At 41.4% G+C, this 24,799-nt stretch overlaps 1 protein-coding gene across 1 annotated transcript; it reads right to left on the reverse strand.

Annotated features, from left to right (window-relative positions):
* Window positions 1–595: 595 nt before the first annotated feature.
* Window positions 596–23,991, reverse strand: LOC145448460 (uncharacterized). The gene is made up of 5 exons (XM_080326848.1): window positions 23,553–23,991; window positions 23,319–23,480; window positions 23,156–23,220; window positions 8,942–9,126; window positions 596–1,336 (listed from the first exon to the last, which is right to left on the reverse strand). The coding sequence occupies exons 1-5, from the start codon at window positions 23,656–23,658 to the stop codon at window positions 1,081–1,083; spliced, it is 774 nt and encodes a 257-aa protein (XP_080182974.1). The 5' UTR covers window positions 23,659–23,991; the 3' UTR covers window positions 596–1,080.
* Between the last annotated feature and the right edge of the window lie 808 nt (window positions 23,992–24,799).

Raw genomic sequence — 24,799 nt, forward strand, 5'->3', positions numbered from 1 at the left:
CCTTAACTCATAAAAGTGATGCAGACTAACATTCAACTCTTTTCTACTTATCAAAATCTAAATTTTAAAAGTAAGTTCGCCTAGAGACTGCTCACGTAGAAGTGGAAGTAGTCAATAACATAACCTCTCGGGCAAATTGACAAAATCCACTCGGGTCCCTCGAAATAGTAGAAACACCTCCTTACTTCAACGCACTGAAATATGCGAAACATTTAAAACAGGATATAACATGGCTAACAAAATATCACATAATTCCTGATATCTACTGCTAGAGATGCGTATGTTATTTGCTCTCATTTAATTTATGATCACGTGACTATAGTGTTTTTGGGTAATCAGTTGGCAATTTAAGTGCTGTTCTTCGTTTGTACTTTGTAATTCTGATCAACAATGCTAATTATCCGCTTTTATTCGATTGGATTGTTCGATAACTGTTTACTTATTCAAACTCCATAGCTCCATACTGTGCAACTTTGCATTTATTCATAAGTTAAATACCGCAATAAATGATAAAACTGAAATACAAAAGAACAGTCGCACAGACTAGCTTAATCTCTATCACTCTAACAATTCATGCGATGTAGGTGCTATGTACGCGCACGCACAATGGCAACAGCAAGAAGCCTATATAAAAGCGTAATCGCTCATGCGATAGGTGAAATTATTAGAGATAGAGAGGCGATATTAGGAGATAATCACATACATAGGTATCAAAACTGGTATGGAAACAGTTACATAGCCAGCGGAATGCAAAGGCGTGAAAGTTGCTCCAAATTTTTGAATAGGACAATTGTGACGTCATTCATTTCACTACCTCCTGATAAATATTTGTGACTTGACTTCAATATATTAAAGAATATCACCCCGAGAAGTTTTGTTATGCTTATCTATGTTATGCTGCTATGCTTATCTATGTAAGTCCTACATCTAAGCATAGGCGATTTATTGATAGAAAACTACCCAAAGTGAAATCGCCCGCTACTTTCACCCGAAGCTAGCTGTTGAAAACTAGAAGTCATACAAGTTGAAAGGTTTGTCTGCCCATCTTTAATGTTATTGTTGTTCCAGATTAAAAGCTTTCTAAATCTCGATTTCACAGATGTACGTAAATTTCCTTGCGCAATTTATGTCATTGAGAAGTAGTTTCTCAGCATCTCGAGATAAACTCGAAATATGTGCGCAATCCTCTTGTCCATCCAGATCGTTGGGCTCGTTTTGAGCCCACTCTGTGGTGATGTTTTCCATCACTCCCCCATCCGACCAGATCCAGTCTCCCTCTGTTTGAAGATCATCAAATCCTATCCACGCTCCTCGACATTTGTTCTTTAGTATATTTCTGAAGAAGGAACCATCAGTTATTTACATCGTGACCAGGGTATGTTATTATTCTCTTGTCCCGTCCCGGAACTATATATGGGGACGAATGTATTTAGCTGGTATACAACTTATTGATGCGATACATGAATGTCTGTGGTTAGGGACATATAGCCTAAGTAGTGTATTCGGGCCTTCACACAGCGCTTTCCCTACCATCGATGATTGACAGGGATTTTCAGTTACCGAATATTCACGTTTAATGGCTAATTTAATGTACGTTATTGTATTAGTTGAATCGAAACTTTTATGCAAAGACCGACAACGTTGTGCGAAGAGATTATATTACCTGCGGCTTGGGCTCCATTTGTATACTTGTAAACATTTGTAAACAACAGTATTTAATTCACAAAAAATAGTACGTTTCTGCTAGGCTACCCCACGGGAGTCAATTACATCTGATTATCAGGAATGTTCGAATAGCAAACTATAAATGATTCATCAACAATCACGAAGCAGTATCATGCGCTATACAATATTGATGGTGTGGACCTCTCAAAGGTTCGGGTTCGTGTGAACGCGAACCTTTTTGAAAGGTTCTGTGTGAACACGAACGTGAACCTCGTGACGTCATATTGCTAATTCCAACCCTATCTTTCAATGAAGTGATAGCCTATATCAGTGCTCTTCAACCGGGGTTGTCGTACACCCTAGGGTGTACCAGAATTTGCAAAGGGTGTACCACTCGGATGGGGTGTACAGGGGTGTACCAGATCCGAATTACAATGAGCCGATGGCTAGCTATCACAAAGGCAGGTTTATGGGTCAGTACAGGTTGACGCACAGGTAAATGAGCAATATGGCAGACTTGGACAACTAGAAAATTTTCAGCTTTTCCAAATTAGATTAGCTTTGGAATTAGAGCTGAACATTTTTTCCAGATTAGATTAGAATTAGAATTAGAGCTACACAATTTCTCCAAATTAGATTAGAATTAGAATTAGAGCTACACAGCTTTTTCCAAATTAGATTGAAATTAGAATTAAAGCTACTCGGTTCTTTTCCAAATTAGATTAGAATTAGAATTAGAATTACTGAATTCGCAAAAACTTTGACATTGAATGAAATTTAGAATGAGAAATAGAATTACCGCCAAATCGAGTTCAGTTCATATCGAATCGCAGTGCATTCTCGCGAACATGAGAATGGTTAACGTCTTAACACCAAGCTTGTCTCCTTCTGCACTATACCAGAGGTCAACAACATGCGGCCGGTGATATGATTTGTGATTTTGGAAGAACGCGAAGTAAAGCATTTGAAATGCTGAAATTGATTTGAAAGCGTGGTCACTGCTGGTCACTGGTCAGGCATCGTACGCAGCTCATAGCTCAAAATATAATGAGGTTTATGATCATGATATTTCTTGTTGTATTTGTACTACTCAATAAAATATTACTTCTTTTGTGGTAGCCATGACCATCGCTTATGTAAGTGAGCATGGCGTTGCACTAACGTTTTAAAAAAAAAGCACTTTACCAAATGTGTGGCCTATTTTGTCTCGATATCGCATTCTTGCGACGACGGCCTCTAGAAAGTTTTAAAAAGTGACCCGCAATTTTTTGAGTTGGCGACCCCTGCACTTTTGAGTTCTCCTGTATGGCTGAAAACTATTTCCGGCGGAGCTGATGTTCCAGTCCTGTCTCGAGCAGCAGCCTTGAGATGAGGAAAACGATTTTCTCTTTTCCAGCAACTCAAAACATGCCATGTCCATGCTCTCACTCTCTGCTTCGAAATATTTTTCCACTTCCACTTGTGATCGAAACTAGAATGTTGTTCGCAGACTACAAGCTACTATGCCAACATTGCTATCTTTTGTCGCAATTACTACCATGCCTGTACATTGTAAGTAATGCGATGGCGGTTTGGCACTGGATTTTTTTGCGCGAGTGAGATATTCTTGTTAATTCGCTGGAAAATGCCTCGGACAAAGAGGCGTTTTCAGGAAAACAATAAATTAGATTAGAATTAAAATTAAAGCATAAGAACAAGTTACAAATTCGATTAGAATTAGAACTAGAGCATAAGAGGATTTCACAAATTAGATTGGAATTAGAATTAGAACATAATAGCATTTCACAAATTAGATTAGAATTAGAATACTGGCATTTCGCTCTAATTTAGTGAAATTAAACAACTAGAATTATCTAGTTCTCCAAGTCTGCAATATGGTACGATGTTATCTCAAGTGTATACTGTACACCGCTTGATTGTGATGTCATAAGCAAATATTTCTTGTATTCGTTTAGCCGTCGGCAATAGACCAATGGTTCCGTTTGGTGTTGGATAGTATGCAGTTAACATACAGGTGTTCAGCTAGTCATTTGTATTTTAGTGATTTTTGAGGAAACCACCGCCATAGCTCAGACTTTTTGAAACTGTACTTCTTACCCGACGTTAATAAATACCGCGGTGCACATAAATGAAGTGACGTAGCCAGCCAGGGTCGAAACAGCTTCCATGTTGAAATCGAAACCCTTTTGTTTTAAAATGGCCATTGTATGTCCAATATTTCGCCATACATTTGCAATTTAGTATTTTGGTATTAGTGATGTAAATTAGCGACAATAGACTGTGTATAGCGGCATACGATCTGCGAAGTTACTGACATCTCTTGCAGCCCATGTGCTACTATCGACTGTGTGTGGGTCAGGCCTGATACGCAGTAGGCTGGTGCGCCTGCTATCATCGCTGATCTGAATTACCGCTTCTGCAGCAGTAGCTTTACCTACTCTCTCCCCAATACTGTTACATTTAGGTTGACTATCGTTCTTAATGTCATGCTGTTTTTGCTCTGACACGAAATATATTCCAATTTGCGTGGTTGGTGGCCTAACTGGCTGCGAATAGACTCTGTTGTGACCAAATACTATTTTATTCGAATCCAAATTTTTTGACGGCAATAACTCCGCTTCTACTGGTCGGAATTGAACCAAATTTGAAGAACATCGTTTTTATAGACAACCTAATACTTTCATGGGGTAAACAGAAAAAAATCAAATTTATCGTTATTTATTTTCATATAATAAATAGAAACTTTCTTCTCCCGTAGCAAGGCGGCTACTGGTTGGAATTGAACCAAATTTGGTGTGTAGGCTTAAGTTAGGTAAACTAACAATTTTATCAAGTAGCCAGTACGATTTGATAAAAAAAGTCATTTTTGAAGACCCCTAATGAACAGGGGTGTACGAGTTTTGAGCAAATGTTAAAAGGGTGTACAACGTCGAAAAAGGTTGAAGAGCACTGGCCTATATTAATGTACAGTGTACACGATACCTAGCGAAGACTCGGGCCACATAATGTCACATTGCCGAAGTACATATTCGCGTTTTAAACGTCGCTAAATGTATCAACCGCTGCTATCAAACGATATAATAATCTCATAAAATCAGTACATTCCGTCGCTTTGCCAACAATTTCGACTAAAACTTAGCAGGGAATATAAGCTTACGCCTTAACGGTCTTAGCCAGACCGGACAATGTGTTCGGAGTTCGAGTATTGCTACATTGATATTGAGCAGAGTGTGAAACGGGTTTCTACTTTCTATACTCGCTACCGATAGCATAATAAACAACAAGTTAAATAGCAGTATAGCCAGCACCTTAATCGCACGAATTTGGTTTTAATGATACAGTAAAGATATGAAGTCAAGATTGACCCCCTACGCCCGCTCGATTTTTACATCAGAAAACGATATCAATGTCATTGATTGGTTAAATAAGAATCATTCGCTGACTACGTATAGCGCTCGTGATGTTGTGTGATTGCGGGTCGAGCTCACAGCAAAGAGTCACTAAATATTCACAAACTGAAAGCTGGATATTTCGAGAAATTTTTTGTAACAAAAAACAAGTAAAACTTTTAAGGTTGTCAAGTTGCATGCTCGTTTAGTGTTTATTTCTTATGCTGCCACCGCCATGCATATAGAGTGACCCGCAGTTGATATGCAATAAATGTGAACCAGAAGATCTTATAATGAAGTGCAAATTACAATTTATCGAAAAGGTTCACAGTGCAGAACCTACCAAGGTTCCGGTGTGAACGCGAACCTCTAAATTTCCGAGGTTCACACACAGAACGCGAACGCGAACCTAACGTTCACACCATCCATACAATATATAGAATAGCTTAATAAAGGTATTCTTTGATACGACAAATACAATTTTTAACACAATTTACATCGTAAAGGGTTTTTATTAGATCTGGAAAAATGACCCTGATATCTCCAAAACTTAAAAGAGAGCGTTTGCTTCTGTCTATATATCAGTTGATCTCAACCTTTTTAACAACGTGGCCCCTTTGAAAATGTTACAGAATTATAGGAACACTCTATTTTTCAACCTTTTGAAAAATTAAGAAGCATTATTGCAATTGAATAACAGGTTTATACACTAGTCTAGTGATTATAAGGCCACGACCTAAATCTGAGTTTAGTGGTTATCTCGCGACGCAAGCCTCACACATCAAAAAGAACGCATTTTTAATATTTGTATGCTACGTTTTACGGGCGTGTATGAAATAACGAGCTCGCTGACGACAGTGTTACGAAACGCAGCTTGATGGAAAAATTATTTCGCACACTAATTCAAATTGGGAGGAAGGATCTGTGCCGGTGTCGACCATTTCGACGACCTGACATATTAGTATCCAAGGTTTTGGTCAACAAGCGGCGGTCTATTTTCGCCAAGGTTTTATCGGTGCGGATCTTGTTGGTACCGGACATTTCCCCATCCATTCGTTGGCCAAAACTTCTTGTTTTATGCGTTCCGGCACGGAAGGGGTTGGCCTCGAAATAAATGTGTCTCATAGTCCCACACCAGGGTTATGCACACCCCTACTACACTTTAAAGCCTGCGAACGGTGTCCGACGGTGTTTTTCAAAGAAAGCAGTGTCGGATAAGAGTGATGCTAAATTCAAACCAATTTGTGTGATACAGAGGTCGACACATTTTCACGATCATGCCGTAGTGTTACAAGTTTTCTGCGTGTCTGGTTAATATCTTATAGTACCCAATGCAGAGACTTCGAATCTACAAACTAGTATATCGCAGCTGTAATAAATTCAACAAATATTACATACATATTTAGAAAACTATCGCTCTGGTGCAGTCGCCACCCATAATTTAAGAACCCCTGCTCTAGTCAGCAGTGCTCAACATAAAACACATTGTTGCTTGCACACTCATCATGCTTCCTTCGTTTAGCAGGAGTGGATCCATTGAGCAGATTTAAAATACAAACTATTACAATAATACTAACTCTAAAAGTATAACAAAGAAAGTTGACTCAAGATCAAGACGCAACTTGTTGAATAACAAAAACATGAATAACAACAGACATAAACTAATATTTAATGGAACTACTGGTACAGCACTGTACCAGTAGTTCCATTAAATTTTAGTTTCTGTCTGTTGTTATTCATTTTTATTAAATCCCCATCTGAAAAAAGGTCATGCCATCCAGGTTTGAAGCACCTACCATGTGTCATCCTTTAGATATGATACACGTCTAATCGGCTTCAGTCCAATGCAGACTTTGCGGGTCCTCGGACATTTTTATTAGGTAACCTGAACTGACATCATTGGCAAACCGAAATGTCACAGACACAAATAATGTTTCCTCTAATATTCGCGAATCTGCACGCACTCACCAACTCACTGCGTGGCCCCTTGTACAAAAGTTCGTAACGACTAACAAAAGTCATCCCTTCGGCTTTTTGTGTACAGCTTAGATTTTCTGTGCGCAGAGACCGTGGCAGCAATGCACAATCGTGCACGCGCGCAGCTTATAGGGAACATTGGACACAAATGAAATTGGTGTTCGGCATTTTCGTGTTGATATGAAAAAAATGCTTGTCTCAGTCCAACTGCAATTTGGCTCTACCGCTTACCCAACACCCTTTGCCGGAGGCTTATGCTACCGTTAAGCGTATTACTAGATTTTAATCACCTCTTCATTGCTACGGTTAGTTATAGACCTACACTCACAATTCTGAGCTGCTACACACCCGCTACAAGCATCATGTGCAGTACTTATATGGAGTTAGTATGCTCTGTATCCCCTGACATTAATTACCCAACCATATAGCTGTCACGACCCCAATTTGGGACGTCCTAGTCCAGGGGTCACCAAACCCAGGCATGCGTACCATTTTTGGCACGCGAGATGATTTTTCATGGCACGCCAAATGATTTCACGCAAACGACATATTGAGACCATGTTTTTGCAAAAAGTGTAACACAATTTGCAAAATGTACAAAGCTCGTAGACGTTCAAAAATTATTTAGTAAATCCTCATAAAATGGAGTCGTTTAGGGCTGATTTCACTTATATTGAAATTACTTTCCGCGCTTCGCGCGATTTATTGGAACCTGATGTCTTGATTATAATGTGGGAACCCCCATAAATAAATATATGTGTAGATAGAAAGTGTTTTTAAAAGATCTGCATAATGTGCAGAAATGAGCCAACCATTTTAGCAGTTATGAAAAAAATGTCAACCGAATATCGTATGAAACCATTTGGATGCTTTAGTCTGGGAGTGTTCACTGTGCAGCCTACGGGAGCGCAACTTATGAACCGGCATTCTGGCGCTGGGCATTTTCACGCTATAGATGATACGACCCGGACATAAAGTTTCGGACAACATACGACCATGCGACTCCCGTGCGGCGTATCATTGGCAGCGATAAACCTTGAAACTAAATAACCGCCGTATGCCCATCAAAACGTTTGACATTGATATGACCAGTGAACATTGGCGGCGAAAGCGCCGAACTGACCAGCCCCGAACAGTCCAGTGCCCGCAGCTTGAGTCGCACGTATCGAATGAGACCCACCGAGGAAAATGATGTGTCCCGTGTCGAAATGCGAATTTGTTATTGTGTTCGTAGACGGCGATATTCTTTTAGTTTCGTCTGGTGTGCAAGCGATTCCAATATATCTGGACGAGCAACGACAACTTTCACCGCTTTACCGCGACCCTTGCAGACAAATCTAGTGTCAAAACAACCTTAATGTGACACCAAAGCGACTTGAATGATACAGGGTTGGGCACATTTTCCATCATCATCAGACCATATCACCGTAACAACACTGATTGGCCTGTCACTTAATGTATATGGTACCGAACACAGTGGACTTGGACAGCGTACATGTAGGCGACAGGTTGGGTACAGTAGCGACCAAAATGCGTTCCGTTCGCGACTAATAATTCAAGAATCACTGGCGTAACGGATGCCGTTGCCATCTGCAGAAAAACGGTACGTGGTATTCTTTGCTTGAAACGTTCAATATTATTAAATTGAATGTTTGGCACGCAAGTTAGTAAAAATTTGACATGTTTTGATTATTTGGCACGCTGCACACAAAAGGTTGCCGGCCCATGTCCTAGTCTGTACCATATTGAAACTCAGGAATTTCAGAAGACATTTTCCTGGTTATGTTTTACATGAAATAGCTCCGTTAGTTGCCAAAATGTACAAGGATAATTCAAGGATAATTGGTAAAAGACTAAGCACCCAAAGTTCCACATATATATAGCTAACACTAGGCCCTACTGAAGCTTACTTTGCAACCATTGGAACTCTAAGTACTTTTGATGCCAGTCTTCCCCAGTAATTCTGACAATCGCTATATGCGGTGGAATAGTTGGCATTGACGTCGGCAAAGCATTTGTAGAACAAGTGCCCCGACCTGATCCATCCCAACGAGGAATAAAGCGGAGACACGCCATCAACAATGTTAGCTTGAATCTGAAGGAAACGAACGGAATAAATATAGATAAAACGTTGATATTCATTCAATGACTAATATAAGGCCATAGCGAAGCATCGTTAACAACGAGTAGCGGACCCGGCCTTATACATAGGGCTGGACAAAATGATTTCATTTTTATATTCCGAAAACTCATGAACAATTTTCATTTGGTTATTAAGGTCCGCATCGGATTTCGCGTACAGTTTCAGATCATCAAAGAACAAAAGGTTATGAATCTTTTGGCCTTCAGAGTTTGTTGCTTTTTCCATCTCGTATCCTGTTTCATTTTTTCTCAGCAACTCACTGAGTGGAGCTAACCCAAGGGTGGACAAACTACGGCCCACGACAACAGTTTGCGCAGCCCGCGACGGCATCGAGAAACGTGTTAGAAATATTGATACGAAAGTGCAGCAACAAACCAAATAACTAGAGTGACTTGATTGAACTTTTCTAAATACATTTTATGATGAAGTTGATCAAGTTATAGTCTTAATGTTGCATTTTCCTATTTTGTTGTTAGTACTATAGTCCAACCTAGGAGCCTGCACGCATTTTGAAACTCTTCGGTTGCTAAATTTCCAATACAATCAAAACGAAAATGAGTGAGTTCGGATCACAATTGTGATTTTAGAGAAGAGCTTTCAGTGCTGTACTTGGAAAAAACGATTCGTGCGTGTGTTATGTAGATTCGTCCTCTATATGCGCACTTAGTTGCAAATCTTTCATAACTATCGGTCTTTACTCATCCACAATGAGTAGTCCAAAGCAATACAAAAAGCGGAAAGTTGAACATGAATGCTGCTGCAATCAATAACGAATCAGGTTATAGGTGGGCCTACTAAATACGAATTACTTGTAGAGGTGGTCAAAGTAGTCAAGAAAGCAACTCAAGTAGAAGTAGAAGTAGCGACGAAAAAATCTACTCAAGTCCGAGTAGAAGTACTTCCCACACAAGCAACCTCAAACTACTTGAAGTAGATGTAGAATTGACTGATGTGACAGTATGGTTATATGAGGTATAATAGTCTCTGCAATTAGAACTCAGACGAGTAGTTGTCCTGACGTAGGCTGCACTCTGTCTGTACTTAACTGAGAGATAGAACGTCCTCTTCGACCGCTGTCGTATCGTGAACTCTTCAGACGAATATATTGTTCAACACAGTCTATTTATTGTACGTAATTTCAGTAGGTTTAGCATGAATCTCCTCGAAATTGCTATCGCACGAGTTTATAAATGGTCGATATTATCGTAATAGGAAATTACGTCACTTACGCATAAGGCGTGCAATACACTGTTGTGACACGCCCAAGACACACCGTTACACCATCCCCCCTTTGAGGGAGCGGACATGCAATGAGCGGAAGTAATTAGAACGAAGGTGTCACAACAGTAATACACTAGCCTAACAAAACCACTTATCAAACAAGTCCAGACGCTAATTTACGAGAGAGATGAACAAGTTTTCTACAGCTTTTATAATATACAAGTTAGCCTATCAGATCACAATACAATCCAGCTTACTGAACAAGAAATAGTAATCCAACACTACGAAAAATCCAGATTAACACACTAGAATAGGTAGCCTACAACTAACTACATTAAGCCTAACACAAAAAAATTATACACAATTTACATCTCAGTAGGCTCGCTCAAGTGTTACACACCAGCCAAGTCTGAGAGGCTATCCAACTTTAACAACAGTCCATGACCACTCTTATATACAATGTGGTCGTTACATACGACAATTGTACTTCGCTAGTACAATTTAGGTTTGATAGAATCGACGTCTATCTAAACCAAAAACGCGTGTGCGGTGCTCCTCCGTTTACTCACACGTGGCAGGGCGGATGCCTGAATTCATCGGCGAAACAGGTCTTACTATGGCCGGGGGTTTCTTCTCTGGGGGCGGCGATACTCGCGAAGCCGACGTTGAATCGTGACGGGTCGGAACGGTATCAGGCATTCGATCGTGTACCAGTGAGGAAGGTACTATTTGATCCCCCTGGTTGACATCCAGGGAGACTTGGGGCGAGAGCTGTGCACCATCGGTCAGTTCGGTTACCGTTTCTTCGTGCTGCAAAAGCGGCTGTTCGGTACCAATATCGACAGTATGACATCTGGTGCTGGCATCCGAGACATTCCCGTCATTCAGATCCCCCGGCATATTTCCGTCCGTATCGATCGATCGCAATTCAATGTTCCGATCAGAGGGTACGCCACGTGTTTCCACCGGAGCACCGCTTCCCGCGCGTTTCGAAAATCGCTGTCGCAACGTGTTCACCGGTCCTGAAATAGACTTCAACACGGCAGTACGTCTGTCATGAAAGGACTTACGCTTTACAGCACGTTTCGAACAAAATAATTTACAACTTAAATACAATCCCCAGATCATAGCGTTCAACAGACAAAAAATCAAAATGTACTGGACAATTGGGCTCGTTACACTAGCCAAAATGTACAAGATGCTGCCCCTAAAAGCTTCATAAACAATCTTAACTGGCAGTGAAGGGTCGGCGTCGACGTGATCGCCGATTATACTACGATTAGCTAAGTGGGAGGCCGATAATTCACGCAATTTTTGAACTAACAACATGCTATGGGACATATGAGCCAACACACTGTCATAATCCGTACCAAGTGAAGGGTCTATTTTACTGAAAATATCTAAAAACGTTTCAGTTAGATTCACCGGATGTGTCGATTCTATAACACTATCTAACCCGTCATGCATTGAGAATTTTAACTCAGTAACCGACGCGTTCCGCGAAATTAACAAGCCATTTTGAAATTTGAAAAATGACTTCCCTACTTTAAAAATTTTCGTCGTGTTTTTCGAGCCGAGATCTAAAGTTACCGGACCCAAGTATGCCGTTCCATTATCTACTAAGGTGGCCATTCGTGATAAGTTTAGGCCGAACCTTACAATTGGTCGCGCAGATAGTCTACCGCCTGGCAAGAACAAATTATCCTGTACTACGACAGTCTGTCTAAAACATTGTTCAGCCTGTATTACATCGCCTGCTTGACGAAACCGGGGGCGCCCTTTGGTTGGCGTCAAGTATAATGCGGCGTTCGTATTGAGCGGTATCAGCGACTTTTGGATTGCAAACATCTGTTGCTCAGCGTTACATTCAAATGCGTTCAAATTGGACACCAGACTTCGGTACCGAAAATCAGATTGATCTTTTACCTCTTGTATAGTTGCAAGGAGTAGGCGCATGCTTGGAGTTGTACGATTAGAACTTGCGGCCGGCTGCCCAATCGATAACCTTCGCATATCTCCATCTTTACAACGTTTCGGTACGACGAAAAAATCGTTGACGAGACATATGATCGGGGTTTTCCTGATACATCTCGTGGTCTCCGATTGACACGATTTCCGTGACCTAAAACTCAGTCCCAATGTCGGCATTTCAATTCTTGTCGCATATGGATAACGCTGTCCATAATGGATCACAACTCGTGAATTCTTTCCTATCAGCACTGTTGGGCAACGGTATCTAGTCAATGCGCCGGAATCCCAAACTACAGTGGCCAATTGGTTACGGCAATGCCCTTTATTGGGGGCACATTGTGACAAATCAGTCTGGTCAGATCTCAAGGCCACATTCAGAGTGTCATATACAATATCTACGTCGTGAAAAATCAAATTTCGCAGATACCCTTCGTCTGTCGTTGGCCATGTCCACTCTACGTGCAAGGAAGTAACGGTGTGTCTTGGGCGTGTCACAACAGTGTATTGCACGCCTTATGCGTAAGTGACGTAATTTCCTATTACGATAATATCGACCATTTATAAACTCGTGCGATAGCAATTTCGAGGAGATTCATGCTAAACCTACTGAAATTACGTACAATAAATAGACTGTGTTGAACAATATATTCGTCTGAAGAGTTCACGATACGACAGCGGTCGAAGAGGACGTTCTATCTCTCAGTTAAGTACAGACAGAGTGCAGCCTACGTCAGGACAACTACTCGTCTGAGTTCTAATTGCAGAGACTATTATACCTCATATAACCATACTGTCACATGGTGCTTTGAACGAGATTATTTGGATATATCGCCAGCACAGACTCGATACGTATTACCATCAAGAAACGCTTAACTTCGCAACTCAGGTGACGTGTTCTTTATTCCGTTCTGGTATATAGACTTCATACGGCAGTCCCTAGTTGATTGTGCATGCTACATATAATTATTGTGTGCATATATTGTTGTTATTGTGTATGATTTATTATCTGTGTAGACTAGGATATTTTACAATCCTGAGATGGCTAGCGCAAACGCAGATACTACAATTAAGTCTGATGAGGACCCACCTCACTCTGAGGACAGTAACGCCAAAATTGTTTCACAGGAAACTGTGATACCCGGTACTTCTGATCAGAGTATAGATGCTGTTCCTCCTAGCATAAAAAATGAAACCAAATCTGAAATTCACGGTGGTGCTCGTCGTAAACAGCCGGAAACAGATAGTGCGTCTGTATTGTCGGGTCACGCCGCTGGCCCGATAGGTGGTACTAGACCAGGTGATTCCTCAAGGTCGAGTTTCGAGAATGAATCGGAGATTGATTTGAATACTGGCATTATTCCACGTGGAGATCGAGACGTGGTCAATCGTGTGGTTTTAAGCGATATAGCTCTTCCGCCAAGACCAATATTGGGAGATTTGACTAATGTAACTCACAGAAGACCGACCAGGCAGATAGCGCCGTCGGCTAATACAATCCGCGATCCTTCAGGGGATATGGCCCCTAATGCCATTTTTGATACAAGAGTTGACCAGCGTTTCGCGGACCATGTTGCAGTTCCTAGTTTGGACGCCGTACCGCATAATATAACGCAGCAGAACGTGGTTCGTGAACAATTTCCGGTGCATAATATAGAGTCGCGATCGGTTGGGCCCAGTCAAGCGCAACCACCAAATTCGACAGACGCCGTTATATTACCGCAGCAGAATAGGAATTTTGAACCAATTCCCTTGACGGCTCAGGAACGGGAATTACAGCGTCAAATGCATCAAGTTGTGAATAAACTGAAAAAAGTCACATTCGAAACACGTTATCCTGAGCAATTCTTTGAACAAGCAGAAGTAATGTTCGATACGTTTCGTATAACTTCTAATCAGGCACGAACAACGTTTGTTATGCTCAACATTGGCCAAGGCATCATTAAACAGACATTCAATGGCCGACTAGACACGAAACACGTGAATAGTTACGAGAAGGCCAAGAGCGCTTTGCTTCAGCGGTATATGCCACAATCAAAAAAATTGGCCAATAATTTTGCAGCCATTATGGCGTTGGTTAAGAAAGGTGGATGGACGCCTGAGCAAGCTTTCGATTACACCAACGAGTACATGTCCGGGCAGGTGGACTGTGAGGCCAACAGACGATCATGGCGATCTATCTTTATCCAAATGTTGGATCTTAGGTTGAGACCATCGCTAGTAACTCAAGGTGATGACGTTGATACACACGAATTATTGACGATTGCTCAGCGCGCGGATGAAAGCCTTCCGACCGGCACTGGTTATGTCAATGCAGTTCATTCAAACCTTTCACCGTTGGCCCCAGCATTTGTAGCGTCGGACCGTGTTAATGCAGTGAACAAACAGGCCTGGGAACCTAGGAATAAATGTGATCATTCCGAGGGTATTCGTAAAATGTTTGAAGATCTACGGTCGGAATTTCGTGAAGTATTGAAAGTGAACAGTAATCAATCCAATTCGCGTTACAATGACAGTAAGAAGCCGAACAAAAGAAATGACTCTAGGGCAGGGGTTGAGAAATCCAAGGTTGAACACCCGTATTGCTGGTTCCATTTTCGATACGGTCGAAAAGCCACTAAATGCACGGCCCCATCATGCACCTGGGAAAAGGATAATGGCCCCTCTGACGCGACTATTAAGAGTCAGAATTTTCAATAAGGGGTGACAAGCTTGAAAATATGCCTGTAATAAATGAAGTAAAGCTTGAGAACCCCCCTTCATTCACTGGATCGAATCTTTTGTTTTTGTGCGATTTGCTTACTAAATGTGTGTTGTTGGTGGATTCGGGCAGCGAACGCTGCTTTAAGAAAATGATGGATTGCGCGTCTGTTAAGCCTACGGTCGCCTTCAGATGTCCCAACAATACAAGGTTATTCGGCTTTGGCACAGAATACATTTCATTGACTTTTGGTTCTGACTTCACGTACACCTTCCCGTTTGAGAAAGCTGAGGTTCCGTATGACATCATAGGAGCTGATTTTATCAAACATTTCGGTTGGGTTATTGATATGAAAAATCAGACCATTTCTGACGAGGAACGTAACCTAACTTTGACGGCTACGTCTAGCATTACAGCGGCAGGATTAGCCTCGAACCTGACCATTGAACGCGAGAATGAGAAGCTCACCGCGTTGTTGTCGCGATATCAAGTCCTTTTTGATACTAACTTGAATCGTCCGCCGCTAGAAGGATATGAATTTGACATTTGCCTCAAACCGGGGGCGCCGATCATCAAATTGCCGGCACGCAAAATACCGCTTCACTATCGCGATCAAGTAAAGGAGAAATTGAAACTTTGGCTAGATCGTGGTTGGATTGTCGAAAGTACCTCGCCTTATTCTAGCCCAGCGCACATTGTCGCAAAGAAAAATAAAGCAGAGTGTCGTATATGCTTTGATTATCGTGCGATTAATGAATGGACAGTAAAGACTGCATATCCTATCAGTTATCTCCGCGATTTTACGAATGAGTTGTACGGCTGTTCCATATTTTCGGCCATTGACATCAAGGACGGTTACTATATCATTAAGATGAGCGACAGGGCATCAGAGATTGCTGCTTTTGCGGTAGGTTCTGCCGTATATGCCCCTAAACGCATGTCGATGGGGACCAGTTGTAGTCCTAACTTCTTCAGCTTTTGTTTGAGACAGTTATTCCATGATGTGAAGGATACTTTCGTGTTCCTGGACGACATACTCGTAGGATCTTGCGATTGGGACCATCATCTTGGCACATTGACTGAAGTTTTCTCAATTATGGAACGGGTAGGCATTCCTATCAATGCGGAAAAATGTCAATTTGGCCTGAGTTCAGTGGAATTCTTGGGCCATTTGGTGACACCTGAGGGCATATTGCCGACTAATGACAAATCTGCGGCAATCAGGGACTTTGCTCGCCCCGAACGGTTAAAAGGGCTGAGACGGTTTTGTGGAATGGCAGCATTTTACCATCGTTTAATTCCTAGGTTTGCCGAAGCAGCACAACCTATGTATGACCTGATATCTTCTTGCACGAAGAAGGACGAGCGGTTAAAATGGACGACAGCATCAGAGACCAGCTTCCAGACCATCAAAGCGCTGCTTGCCGAGACGACCGCGCTAGCACACCCGAATAAAAATGCAAGGTTAGCGTTATACACTGACGCTTCGCTGACGGCCATGGCGGCCGCATTGCATCAATATGAACCTGACGGTAAGCTCGTACCCCTGGGCTTTTTCTCCAAAGCCTTTCGAGCGAATCAGAAGTTTTATGACATTTTTGACAAGGAATTACTGGCATGTAAAAATGGCGTGGTGCATTTTAATACGTTTTTGCGCGGAAGGGAGTTTGATCTTTTTGTGGATTCGAAGTCGCTGTTCCAGACACTAACTTCGAGCACGTGTGATTTGAAACTAGCACGTCAAAATAGATACCGCTGCATCATATTGGACTATCATCCATGTTTAAAATTACTTGCGGGTGCGGAGAACACGGTCGCAGATTGTTTATCACGACCAGAGTTAATGCTTGATAAATTGATCTCCATTGATGACACGCAGAGTGACGATGAACATGAATTACCAAATGAGCCATACCCTTGCATTAACAACGTGATTCTTGACCATGCCGATATAGTTTCGACAGGCGAAATAGCACGAGCGCAGGAAGACGACGGGGAGCTGAAAGCCTTGATTGACGCGCCGCCGGAAACGTCTATTGGATTGGTAAAACGCAGATTTGATGAACATCACATTTGGTGCAGAATATCGGATAGGGAAAGGCCTAGGCCGTATATTGCCGCCAGTCTGAGACGTCGTATTTTCAAAATGATTCATAATCTTTCTCACCCAGGAATGAAATCCACAGCAGAGCTGATCAGCCGTTCTCATTTCTGGCCGGACATGCGGAAGCAGATAGCATCGTGGGCAAAACAATGCCACAACTGCCAAGCTTGCAAGATCACGATTCACAACAGACCACAGCTGACGAACTTGCCAATTCCGCATAAAAGATGGATGAGCGTGAATATTGACGTCGCAGGACCGTTGCCTCAATGCAGGGGATACCGTTACGTGCTTGTCGTGGTGTGCAGATTTACAAGGTTCATGACTGCTGTGCCAATGATCACGTGTGACGCAGCAAGCGTAAGTGATGCTTTTCTGTGGGGGTATGCTAGTATGTTTGGCTCGCCTAAAGTGGCTATTTGTGATCAAGCAAGCTACTTCCGATCTGTTACATTCACTGCCCTAATGCAGGAGATTGGCACCGATTTACAATTCTCTATTCCGTACTGTGCCAGGACAACTACTCGTCTGAGTTCTAATTGCAGAGACTATTATACCTCATATACCTTGAAATCTACTCAAGTAAGTAAGTAGTCGTGAAAACGATCGTAATTCGTTCACATGGATTTACGAAAGGTGCAAATTGAGCGATGCGAAAGGTGCCAAGCTTGATTCATATTGATGCCTATCAGGAGGTAAGCATAAGCATTCGTCCGCATCATGGGATGAAAATGATATTATTAATCATATGGAAATGAGATACTAATTGTCTGTTTACTCGACCAGCCCGTAGTTTCGTCGAAGAGCAATACGGAGAAGTTTTATAGGATACGGTGTAAACACTTTGCGCGATTAGTAGACGTTAATAAAAAAAATTGGTGGATCGTAAAAATGCCATATTGTGTAAATCCGAAAATTCTAAATCCGGAAATTCTACACTTGCTTTCATACTTCAACATGTATGCTATCCAGACCAAAGAACTGATATTACTTAGAACTCACAGTATGTCATACTGGGAATTGAAAGTGAAATATAAATGGTACTTCCAAAAGTGTAGCATGTATTTCATGTCTTTAGTCCAGAAAGTTTCAAAGGTTAGTATGCTAGAACAGCTCTAAAACTAAAAAAAAGTCAGATTACAATTTTCCAGATTAGGACACGCCATCGACTGCTGGATAACGATATGATATAAGTAAATGCTAGATTGCGAAACATCAGTTTCAAACGTTGTGATGAGCCATATATACTGTGGTGAAATATTTCATATGGGCGAAGGGTGACAATGCGGTGTAAACAGAACCACGCCAACCCGCTGCCTAAATCATATTCACCATTACTTTCGTGAGATCATATTGGTTACTGCGCATCCACTGCGCGCGAAGCGCGACGTAAATTCTGGGCTTTACTCAACGTTTATGAAACTTAATTGTTGATACTCCGTGAAAACAGCCCCGAAATTCCTCAGGCTATCTTCCTGATTGAAGGATTAAACTACTTCTACCTGACAAACTGAAAATAGCGGAAAGTAAGTACGTGGATCACAAAAGATTACGAAGTAGGAGTAGAAGTAGCGAGAGTCATATCTACTTTGAGTAAGTACCAGAAGTAGAGGAAATTACTTGAGTACTGCGAAAAAGTAGAAGTACTTCGTTACTGACCACCTCTGATTACTTGCCATAATATGACATTATTATAATGAATTCGTTGCTGCAACTTTTTTGTAGTTTATCCTTGCCATGCTGTGGTTAGCGTGTCTCCTCTTGCAGTTTTCAAGAATCCTCGTTATATAGGGTTTGAGCTTTGATAAGAACACCCTCATTTTAAAATCTACAGTCTCCACGTCCAGTAGCCTACCGTCAAGTCGATTTATTTTGTGCGTCAGAATCTTGATCACGGCACTGAAAACATGTTCTGTTAGATATGAGTGGGAAAGGACAACGACGAAAAACTTGACCCGATACCAATGAGAGTATTTATATCCGATTTAACCGTGTATCCAGCACGATTTATTGGAGATATTGAACTTTGGGTTGAACTCAAAGTTGTTCTTCACTTAAATAAATCAGCTCCACAATTATTTCATGCTCGGAAACTTTCCATATCCTGGAATTAAATCACCACATCCTCGTGCAGTTTTCTGTGATGATATATTTATGTTTCTCCACCAAAATCGGGTATTCGAGCCGGATCGGTAGATCATGCAAGCTTGCCAATTGGACCAGTTCACGTTAATAACGTGTAACAAAATTTCGGTGAAATATCATGGGCTTATTACCAAGGGCGTAGCCAGAAAAAATATTTGGGGGGGGGGGGCGAAAAATTCGATGAAGTAAATGACCCCCCCCTAAAGATAAGGAAAAATAGGTAAAATCGATGGACTTGGGCGCTTATTGGATGATTAACACAACATCTGGGGCGATCGTTATATATATTCCACTCACAGACGGATGTGATAAAATGATGATTGTGGAGAACCAGGACGACAGCACTTTCGCGCGAAGCGCGAAAATTTTTCATGGGTAATGAATGAAATTGGTTCATCATATTGGTATTTGCATATTGCAAATACGTTTTCATTATCAGATTTACCGGCAGGGCTGATAGAAGTGGTGTCATCAAACATTCAGGGGGCAATTAATTATACATCTTGAGCTATATGTTCATACCACACGTCAAGACTATTTAGAGTTTCTAGAGCAGGGTGGCCAAAGGGCCACATGAGACTTACGAACCATTGCGCGGGCCACTTGAATGTTGATGACCTTTTTTAGTCTTCCGATAGGAGCGTACCGGATAATAGGTAACGTTGAAAACAATACTCATATTAATATGGATCAAAATCAATAACAATTATGACATGAAGACTTGGTGTGGATCCCTGACCTAGCCGCGCGAAATATTGTACATTATATATACAAAATACATATACGACGATCTGCGAAAATGTGGCTGGCCCCTGGCTACGCCGATGCGTCAGCTATTTTAGTCGGCAAAATCCCAAATTTCGCGGTCAGGCTAATCAAATTTAACCCGCGGGCCTCTCAAAACCTTTTCGCGGGCCACGGGTTGGCCGCCCCTGTTCTAGAGGGTGGACGCCGGACGGGACAGTTGTCATTTATTGCTGTTACTTCATGACTTGAGTAGAATGCTGTCACCACTCAAGAGATCGAGCACACGCATGGTCGTAGCCAGAAAAACAATTTATTTTTATTTTGTTTTGGGGGGTTATGACTTTAGGGGAGCTCTCCCGTGGGAACATCTTGCAGAACCGTACATCCTGCGATAGGCAATTTCATCACTACCCTTTATACATACGATTCTTAGACGCACACACACACATACTCTATGGAAGCTTCCAGTTGCCAACTATAGCTTGTATTAGACGGTCGTTGCACGGACGAGCCCAAATCGCTGACATAAAGTGATGAACAATCAGTGTGAATTTCGGCCCTAGTCGCGCCGAGCGTAAATGTTTTTTGAATAAATGAAAGTATTTGATCAATAATATTGGTACGTCTATATGAGCAAGTGGTGTCCATTCTTATTGCTTCGTTGAAGCACGGTTTGGGCGTAACCTCTGGTAGAGATTAACGCTATACTTTAAAGATTGAAATCGCTGATACATACCAGACCAAATTAAAAAACTCTTTTGATCAGACTCGTTCAAGTTCAAATTAGCAATTTTTAACGGGAGGTGGTGATATTTTCCTGTGCCAGTTGCGTTTATGTTGGAGGGGTCTGATTGCAGGGACAGGATCATTAGGTGCCAGCCATTTAATTCCCGAAAATCTATATCGAAGGCTTCGAAATACATGGGTCGGTTGGAGTGCACTTTGGAGTGCACTTTGGAGTGCACTTTGCGGAGTCGCATGTAGCCTACTTTATATATCTTCGTGCGTCCCGGAACGGAAGTTGCCGGAGCTAACAGTCCGTCAGTCCCCAACCCCCATACTTAACTGACACTCCTACAGACTCAATCAACCCAACAACCTCGGGCTACTGTAGTGTATCTACTGGTACTGTTGTATTCTCATAATTGAGAATGCAGCTAAATTCAATATTTGGTATTTGCGGAATAATTTTTTTTCGTGATACCGATAATAAAATCAAGACATGAACGGACACCAAATCGCGCGAAGAAAAATTTTAGTTTGCATACATTTGCCCCAAAATACTCTAATATCTATGGATTTTACGAAAATTTTCAAAAAATTTGGGGGGGGGGGCGACCGCCCCCTTCGCCCCCCCTGGCTACGCCAGTGCTTATCACTAAATCCGGACTGTGTCATTTTAACCATTATCAGGATACTTCATTTCTAAGAACGGATACCGGTATATTCTCTTCATAAATTTTAGAAAATATGCCCATCAAGTAGAAGCGATATCGTTTCTCGCAACCGGAATGCCATGTCGAATGCCACTGTTGTAGCCATGTGGAAAATCCACGATCGTCTCAAACAGATACCAAAATCACACAAGACAGTTTATATAAAAAAAGCCGTCACACCTTGCAGTGAGTTGCTCAAATATTTCGTAGTTCTCACGGCAAACTATTAACCACGATTTCTAGGGGGAATCTGCCGACTGCTAAATTAGCGCATTGATAAGCAGGATCAACAATGTCATGTAACAATTGACCTTTCCGGTGCATTTAAATAAATAGGCGGACGACCCTGACGTAATCGATTTCCATTTTGACTGCGAATTTAGCTGCATTGTTTACCAATCGTTTCAACACTACGCTGCAGTTGCCTAAACCTACACCACCCACATTCGCTCTCAGCGCCCCCGACCGCCCAATTTTATAACCAGCGCCCGCCAATCGCCCATTTCATGACCAGCGCCGCCTTCACGTGCGTGAACGCCCCCTTTTCTGCATATAATGGTTTCGAACTTATATTTGGTTCATATTTCAATACAATTATGCACTTTGTTTGCCTTCTCGAAATTGAATACATCACTGTCTCCGACATGCTCCTGGTGGTAACTAGAGTAAAACTACAAATTCACAGTCGGGTGGCTATAATAGGTTTACCATACGTCCACCTTTAGCAGGATTTGTCCTCCTTTTTCAGGTTTTTGAAAATGTCCGCATTTTTGAGATTTTGTGATCTTTTTTGGGAATTTTTGTTAAATGTAGGGCAGATTCGACTGAAATATAGTAAATCAGCACTGAAGTAACGCTGTTTTGGGAGCTGAGCCGGCAAGTTGACCTTTTTTAGTCAACCACCTGATAATGTAAAAAAAAGCTGTATTTTGGGCACTGAGCGAGAAAGTTGACATTTTTATTTTATTTTTAGTCAACCGACCACGACCACAAAAAGTATAGCCTACCATTTTCTCAAAATTTCCCTCCGGTATTCCAAGCTTGAAAATTTTGAAAAAGTGTCCTCCTTTCCCGATTCCAAATTACCGAGAAATTATGTGAATTCAGCCAATGGCAGTAGCATAGCATCTTATGTAATGCATCGGAGCCGTAGCTACTATTCGAGCATCTTGCTACAGCTCTGGCTCCGTATCTAGTTCCAGCTCCGCTAACATTACACGGCTTTGGACCTCCGACTGGCCATTATGTGAAAGTGATTGCTTTCTGCGTTTGGGAACAAATGCACAAACCAAGCGGAATCGGCTGAATATACATCCATATCCAGCACGATTAACACAAATATTGGATTAAAGAGCATATAGTTCCGTTTCCCAGAAAACCTATCTCCTTCAGCATTATCATACCCTATATTTGCATTGAAAACAAACCCTTGCTTCTTTCAACGTTTTGTGATTCGACAATATAGAAAGGGGTTGAATTTGTCTCAAAAAGTTTATTTTACAGGTTACAACGACTCGAATCTGAGATGTAGAAACAGGCGCATTCAAACATGGGAGAACCGAAGTGGCATGTAATCGGTTTTGAGCAATCAAATCACTTCACGAGTTAGCATGATTAAACCAGCTTCATGAAATATTTTGTCTAATGAACATATTTTACCTGTTGCAATTTGTTTAGCGAATCTTCCGCATTCAAGTTTATGAGATCTTTCGCGCTTTGAATATCTGTGAAGCATACAAATATCACAATACAGTGAACTTATTCCAATAATTCCTTCCAAGCTACCTCGGTCTGTTATTGCAAAATGAAAATGTTTACTTACCTTGGTAAACATCCAATTTATGCTGTTCATAATTTATGTAAATCACCACAAATAAGGCTATCAGGGCGGTATTCGATATCACAAGAATCACAGTCACTGTACGCAAGACGACTGGCGACGATTTACCCCTCATCTCACCTAGACTACTGTCCTTCATCACATCTAGAAGTGTGAAAAAATGAGGGCTAGACATAATATTTGACTCAGACTATATCCCAGGTAAAATCCACAAACCTGTTGGTGCATTGCTGCCAATGGCGACAGAACTCCCACACTCATCGGTTCCACAATATTCATAAGGATTTGAATCGGGTTTCCGGATTGGTAATTCGTACATCATCTTTTTTTCGATATTTCTATTCGTAAAATAAGTGTCTTTGGTTCATTCGCCACAATTGAAAGGTAGTAACGACTTTTAAATAGATAGCCTACCTAAATTTTATCGTCGACACGAGTGGATGTGAACATAATTTTTCTCAAGTGAAACTGATACGTCCGACATCTTATTGAATTTACCCGACTCTGCTACATATAATTGACATTGATTCTGACTGAACTTATTGATACAGAAATACATCGAATAGTGTGCATCACTGTTGGTGGAGACCAACAATTGATAACGAGGAATCTTCTTTATCCATATAGGATTGCTTCACTCATACTTGTATCAAGAGCTGCAATGTTGATATTAGCTATAGGACAGAAAACGTATGGCTTAGATATTTTTTGAAATCTTCATAAAGCGAAACATAGGGCCAGTATTAAACTATATCGATATGCGATATACGTGCAGGCTGCATCTACAAGCTATATGACATGAATAATCATACCATTGCTTTACCAGCCTTACATGCCATACAAGTAGTCTGCGTCGTTCATACAGGCTCACATTATGCGAAATGATGTCGTGGTGCTGCAATATTTCAGAACGCTAACTCGAAATTCAAACTAACTATGTCAGAGGATGTGACATAAGGTGTTATATTGTCCCGATTTGAATCAAACATTTCTCAGTCTATTGTGGTTATAAGTGAGCTGTCGTTATTGAAGCGCATTCTGTATGAATGACCTATTCTCTTCTTCCTGTTTATTGAAAATGGTTAACTAGTCTCAGCCATCACGAAAACCCAGGAGGTTACGTTTAAATCAGTGGCTCCCAACCTTTTTGGATGTCGGACTTCAGAGTAGGCCTACCTATGGAGCCTATGAAGAATAATCGAAGTATTTTGGTCGGCAAGGTGATGCTGTGACGACAAGAAATATTTGCAACCCTTTCGTGATGTCAATTACTCCAATCCGAAGCCAAATGCCATAAGCCATGGATATTGGATAATTTCAGACTAACTTCTTATGGTGGAATTGTAGAGAATAGTAGGCATCACGAATATTTTCTCACTACATGTCACTGTGCCGCCGATGCCATCTTTTTACGGATAACACAGCTTATTGGAAAATGATCGAAATTTCTGGAATATCACTGT

Source organism: Botryllus schlosseri, chromosome 10 (genome assembly GCF_051294905.1).
Source record: "Botryllus schlosseri isolate E-star chromosome 10, Bs_hap1, whole genome shotgun sequence".
Taxonomy (NCBI): domain Eukaryota; kingdom Metazoa; phylum Chordata; class Ascidiacea; order Stolidobranchia; family Styelidae; genus Botryllus; species Botryllus schlosseri.